Raw genomic sequence first — 6,000 nt, 5'->3', positions numbered from 1 at the left:
TTTGAAGGGAGACCTCCCCTTGATCAACATGAAGATTGACCCCCATGGGAGGCTTACTCCTTCCGGGCAGTCGCTTGGAGCTGGTGGCACATCGTTTGCCTTTTTACCTCCGACCATAGCACTGCCCACACCGATACCTGGAAGCAGTGGTGTGGGCGTCTTTAGGCGTGGCCAACGACCTTCTACGAGGATGATGATGGCAACGTCTTGGCCTTGCAGCTCACTCCCTTTTGAATCACGGCGGCGACCATTGGCATGTCTCCGGTTGCACCTTGGACCCTGAGTCTGGTACCAGCCAGCGTTTTCTACATTTTGACTTCATTGCTGCACTGATTGTATTCTGCCACTCTAGGAAGTTTTTCTTTTAACTAATAAAAGGATCTTTTCTCGGAAAAAGAAAAGGCCGGCCTTCATGCATGTTGATTAGAAGAAAAGTATATATTGCTAGTTTGGCACTCATGCACTAGAACTACATTGCATGCACTAGAGCTATATTGCAAGAAGCCTTTCTCTTTTGGTTTGACTGTATATTGTCAGTTTGGCATTCATCCGATAGATCACATTGCAAGAACCCCTACATTTTTGGCGTAGCTGTATTGTTACTTTGGCATTCATCCACTACAACCACATTGCACAGCTCTAATTTAAGGTTGTAAATAACATATTCCAAAGTGGGGCCCAAAGGAGGTGCCGAGATTTAAACTCACGGTCATGGGCAAGAGCCCGACCAGTGACCTATATATTCCAAACTCTGTAATGTTAACAAATATATATATATATATTCCTCCTAAACTTTTGTTTTTTCTTTGAGAGTATATTAAATTATAGGCATCCTGTAGGCTGCCAGGATTCAAACCTGGGTTCCTGCCCGGAAAGGCCAATCCCTCTACCACCAGGCTACAAGCACATGAACATTCCTCCTGAACTCCATAACAATCAAAACCATGTCAAAACCTTATTTTGCATTCAAGTATGAAGTCTGAATCTTAATTTTATTCTGGAGGAGTGTTCTTTGATGCCAATCATGTGCAAAATGGCTCAAAGGCACGTGGTTTGAAAGCCTATGAGGGGAACTTTGCTCTTCTTCACTCGTAGTAGCCGGATGTGTGCCCGAACTAGAACTCTCCTTTGTCAAAGCTTCACGAAAAAGATGACCAAGAACAGCACGCATTTGATAATGGTGCCTGAAGTAGTACACCTTTGTTGCCATCGGGGCCGGCAATACTAACTCTACATGAGAGAAAGGTAATATAAATGTGAATTCTAAACCTGAGGCAACCAACACATGAAGCAGAGACACTTGCAGTGAAGACCAAAAATGAATGCTAACATTGAAATGGATACATAACCTGAAATAGCTCGGTCATTGCTTCTCGAATTGATCGTACTTCTGAGCTTCAAATCATGCAGCAGAAGATCGAAATGCTTACTTCTCCCACAAACAGCATGCTTCATGGACTCAGAATGAGCTTCACCTGGGAAGATGACCACACCGAAAGCCCACTAACAGAAGTTCATATATGCCTTGCAAATATGAATCTCCAAAAAACAAAGGTAAAAAGAAACTAAAAGCCCCTTCAGATAGATAAAGCACTTGACATAACAGTGCAAAGCATGCCACTGTGAAGTATCAACTGAGAGCTCTATGGCAAATGGTTTGTAAAACATCAAGGTACAGACAGCCTCAGATTTCTTGCAAGAGCTAGAGGAAATGTTGCAGCTTGCTGAGGGAAGTCTTTGCATGGCTCAAGATAGAGTTGAGTTTTATGTAAATCAAAAGCATTCACTGACGCTTATTTGGAACTCATTATCCATTTGGGTTAAGTCTAGAGATCTCACTCCTCTCCTATAGCTTGCCAAACCAGCAGTGCAGTGTTATAAGCGTGGGTTGCCATCACTTCTCGATTTGAACAGAAAATGACAGTAGCAACTTGAAATTGACTGACCCAATGACATGGCAACATTGATTTTGTAACCTGTTTGATCGGCCTAAAGGGAGGCAATAGTGGTAAGAGTTCTCACAAGTCAATGGCTCCTGACAAGTCGTTTGTTCAGACAATCTCACCCCGCAAATCCAATCCAACTCCTCTGCCATCCCTGAAGATTCAGTTGTACTCCTGCAGAAACAATGTAAATGTTGCCAAAACTAAGAAAAAGATGTCACACACACAGGAACTGGGTTCATTCAGAAAACTAGGACAGAAAACAAACGTGACATGCATCATCACTAGATAAGGATGCATTGGCCATGTTGACTCGGAGCAATTAAGGATTAGAGATAGCATTTGGTAGAATGCTAGCAATTTGTAGAGGAAGGTGGCCTTGTGTCAAGGTGAGGTTAGAGTTGTACATAGGTAGGTTATGTGCACATCTGTGACGAGTTTCTAAGCCCGTTGAGACCCAAAGAGGGCAGTTTTTCGACCCCCTACTTCCATATGCATGTTTTGCTACTGGACTAAATGCTTGGAGTTACAAGGACACCTCCTGTACAGAAAACGAAGGTGCTCACACATTAGTCACCCTTCTGCCATAGCTACCTTACATGGGTAGGCACATGCTAGCAGCTATTTTCAGCCACATTTTTTTCTTTTGGAGTGTATTTAGAGTGGAGATCATATTTGAAGATAGGTTTTCAACAATCAACCAGCACTTCCACTTTGAAAGCGTAATCAAGGGAGGCAGCCTGTAGCCTGAAACTTCCTTACCATGTGATCAAAACTTAAGGGAAACCTCTGGTGTCATGAAAAGTAGTGGACATGGTAGACAAGAACATGGATTGACAAAATTAAATTGATCCACCAATCGTAATGAGAGTATACATGACAAATGAGAGGGTAGGAAGGAGATTGACTGACTATATTATGACCCTAAACATCATAGCTGGCCGGCATTCTATTCCACACGGATTGTTATTCTGAAAGGGAAAAGTTTGTGTTCCAAATGTTCAAGACACGAGGAAAAAGGTTCTTTTTAAGTGACATGACAAGCCTTGCGCTGGACATCCAAGAGTTGAACGGATGTTGGACTTGGTAAGGAAGGATTAGGTGGCTTGTTTTTTTTGTTTCCTTTTTTTTTTTCTTGAGAAAAAGATCTTTCTATTAGTTACCAAGAAAAAACAGCCTCAATGGCTAACTGCAAACTCGTCTCCACATGAGAAGCGAGAGTCAAGAAACATAATGAGGGGGCAGGATTATCCTCCTCCAGCTGGCTGCTCTAGGAGGAGAAGGCTATCTCATACAATGGGGGGAAGGGGGAACCACCACACAAGTGGTCTATAGTGCCAAGCGGGCTCACCACCACTGTTAGTGAGAAAGGGATCGGGCCGCCAGATCCTCAAAAAGGCTTCCCGATGCTTCCACATGCGATCTGAACCACCTTGAAGCTTCCCCCATTGTTCATGGAGGGTATGAATGATATCGAGCCACATGCTCTGGATGGAATCCGCTGGTAGAGCAAGGGTGCCTTCAATGGCCTCGCTCTGCATCGAGGTCTCCAAATATGCCATGCAGCAATACTGTTGCAAACCTCCCATCTCTGGCAAGAACCTAGAGTCCAGTGACTAGTAGATGGAGCTGGGACTGGCATTGCAGAAATATGAAGGTGAGAGACCTGAAGGGCTAGTCCCCCACCCTCCTCATATGACATGACGGCCTCGGCCTCAATGGCACAAGCAACATTGCTCCACATAACAGTGCGGGAGTCATTGGGACTCCTGGGGATGGCTACACCTTGGACATAACTACTAGCCTACCTCCAATGGCCAGCCAAGTGCCAACCGCCAAGCTCCTATGTGCAAGCTGCCACAAAAAGAGAGTGATCTTCCGCGGTTGAAAACTATCCCAAAGCTGCTTCCAGAAATCTAAGAGAAAATGCAATGAGAGGCCTTGGGACTGCCAATGTCCTGCTCCTGCTAGAGTGCCCTCCACCTTTGGCATCTAGATCCTATGGCCTAGCCGTGCGGTGTATGCAAAAAAGGGGGTACCAGGAGTTTCTTCCCTATCATCTGAATCCATGTCCGATTCCCCGAGTCGCACCAGAGGCGCGTGAGAGACCGGCCCTCCCAAATCCACAAACGTCAGAGTCTCTCTCTGGCCACCTTGGCCGCTAAAGGGTCAATGTGCCACTCATGCGCATGGAAACCAATCACACTCACCCTCTGCAAGGTTCATCCCCTCAAATCCTCCATGGGGAGCTCTACTCTCTCCAGTCTGCCACCATGAGGTCCAATAAAGAAGGTGAAAAAGGCGGAGCTCTCATCCGTGCCATGGACTACCAAGGGTATATCATGCCTGGTGAACACTCCCAACCGCTGCGAGGAAGGAGGGTCCGGATTGGGGCCAGCCACTCTAGAGGAATGGAAGAGTCGATGTCGAGGCTAAGTCTGTCCCTACCCTGGATCCCAGTGAGGCCCCTCTCTTGGGCCTCTGGGGACAACTGTCTGAACATAAGCCAATCTCCAAGTGACCTAGTGGGATCCATGCTCAAAGCTCCCTAGGATACATGCGGGTGAGCCCCTAGCATGTGACCACTGGGCAAACGGACCACGAGGTTCCAAATCAGAGGCTGTTGAAGACGCTCCTCTCGAAGGCAACAAGAGCTGACAACTGAAGGGCCGGCCTAAGATGATCCCAAGCACGCAAGAGTCTCGCTGCAAATCTATCCTCAACTGCAAAGCTAAAGCCACAAGCCCGCATCTTCATGAAAATCCATCTCATACTCAAGGGCCAAGCACCTCCCAGAATTAGGGTGCGGGGGTAGATCCTAGCCAAGAGGAAGTCCTTCCAAGGCTCGCCACCCAGAAGAAGGCCACAAACTATCAACTTGCCCAAGAGGGCATGGCTCTAAATGGATGGGTTGATGATGCCTAAGCCCCCTCTACATCGCCTCAGCGATCAGTCTCTAGGCCGCCTTGGCCCAGGCAAGCCTCTTGTCGCTACCAGCCCACAGAAAGTTGCGGATCAATGCAAGCCCGAGAGAAGGCCTAGCAAGAGGTGATGTACCACATAGTGAACTTGGCTCGCCACCACGACTCGGTTAGCTAATGAAAGCCTGGTTGAACTCTAGCATATTAGCTTCTTCTAAATGCTCAAAAGAAGAGAGGCTAGCTCCTGCTTCGCGGAGATATCGATGCCCACCTGGCATCCAAGGTAACAAACTAGAGTGCCCCTCCAGATCCACTAAAAAGCCTCAACTGGAAGCTAAGCCGGGGTGGGCGATGAGCCAACCCAAAATCCACACTATTTGTGTCAGTTGATCTGTGCTCCAGATGCACGGCAAAAGATCTCTATCACCTCGGCGAATCTCTTGAAGTTCCCCTCGTCTCAGGACAGGTATGCTCGTGTCATCGGCGAACTCAGAATCCAAAGCTCCTCTTGCGCGCCGATGGGAGGACGCGGTCCTTGAGCCTTGTCGGAGAGAAAACTACTCATGGTCTCGACTACAAACAGAAATAGATAAGGAGCTAGTGGATAGCCTTGCTAGACCGAGCTAGAAAGCAAAAATTTGTCGCCTCTAGCTTCCTGAATGAGAACCTTGCTGTGTGAAGCTAAGTAAAGTCCAGAAACACCTCGGACCCACTCCTTCAGAAATCCCATCCTGCACATCGTCCCCTCCAAAAATCCCTAGTCCACTCTGTTATAGGCTTTCTCAAAATCAAGAAGGAGAACAATAAGATCCTATTGCCGAAGCGGTTGCCTCCTAGAAAGTGAAGATGTTGTCCAAAATGCTCCGATCCTGAACCAAAATCCATATGTGTACCATGGATCAAGTGGAGGAGGAAGGGCTCCAGTCACCAGCTTGATGGCCTTGGCTAGAATTTTGAAGTCGGTCCCTACAATGGTGATGGGTCTCCACTGCAAAATCTCAAATTTGTATTCACCCTCCTTGGAAATCAAATTTGTATTCACCCTCCTTGGAAATCAAATGGATCAATCCCTCTAACAGCCTCTCTAACATGCCTCCCGTATTCATTCTCTCATTGAAGGCAGCTCTAAGGCATCT

At 46.9% G+C, this 6,000-nt stretch overlaps 1 protein-coding gene across 15 annotated transcripts in view; it reads right to left on the bottom strand.

Moving 5' to 3' along the window:
* Positions 1–701: 701 nt before the first annotated feature.
* Positions 702–6,000, bottom strand: part of LOC147635791 (SCA7 domain-containing protein SELMODRAFT_431321-like) — a 106,839-nt gene continuing 101,540 nt past the window's right edge. For all 15 annotated transcript variants that reach the window (XM_086803217.1, XM_086803212.1, XM_086803203.1 and 12 more), the window contains 3 exons: positions 2,023–2,117; positions 1,350–1,475; positions 702–1,230 (listed from right to left, as the gene is read on the bottom strand). In XM_086803217.1, coding sequence (XP_086659343.1) covers positions 956–1,230; positions 1,350–1,475; positions 2,023–2,117 — 496 coding nt within the window. In that variant the 3' untranslated portion in view covers positions 702–955. The remainder of the gene's footprint in view (positions 1,231–1,349; positions 1,476–2,022; positions 2,118–6,000) is intronic.

This window comes from Cibotium barometz, chromosome 9, assembly GCF_041138505.1.
Source record: "Cibotium barometz isolate CiBa-2024 chromosome 9, ASM4113850v1, whole genome shotgun sequence".
Classification (NCBI taxonomy): Eukaryota; Viridiplantae; Streptophyta; class Polypodiopsida; order Cyatheales; family Cibotiaceae; genus Cibotium; species Cibotium barometz.
This window is presented reverse-complemented; position numbering and strand designations above follow the sequence as displayed.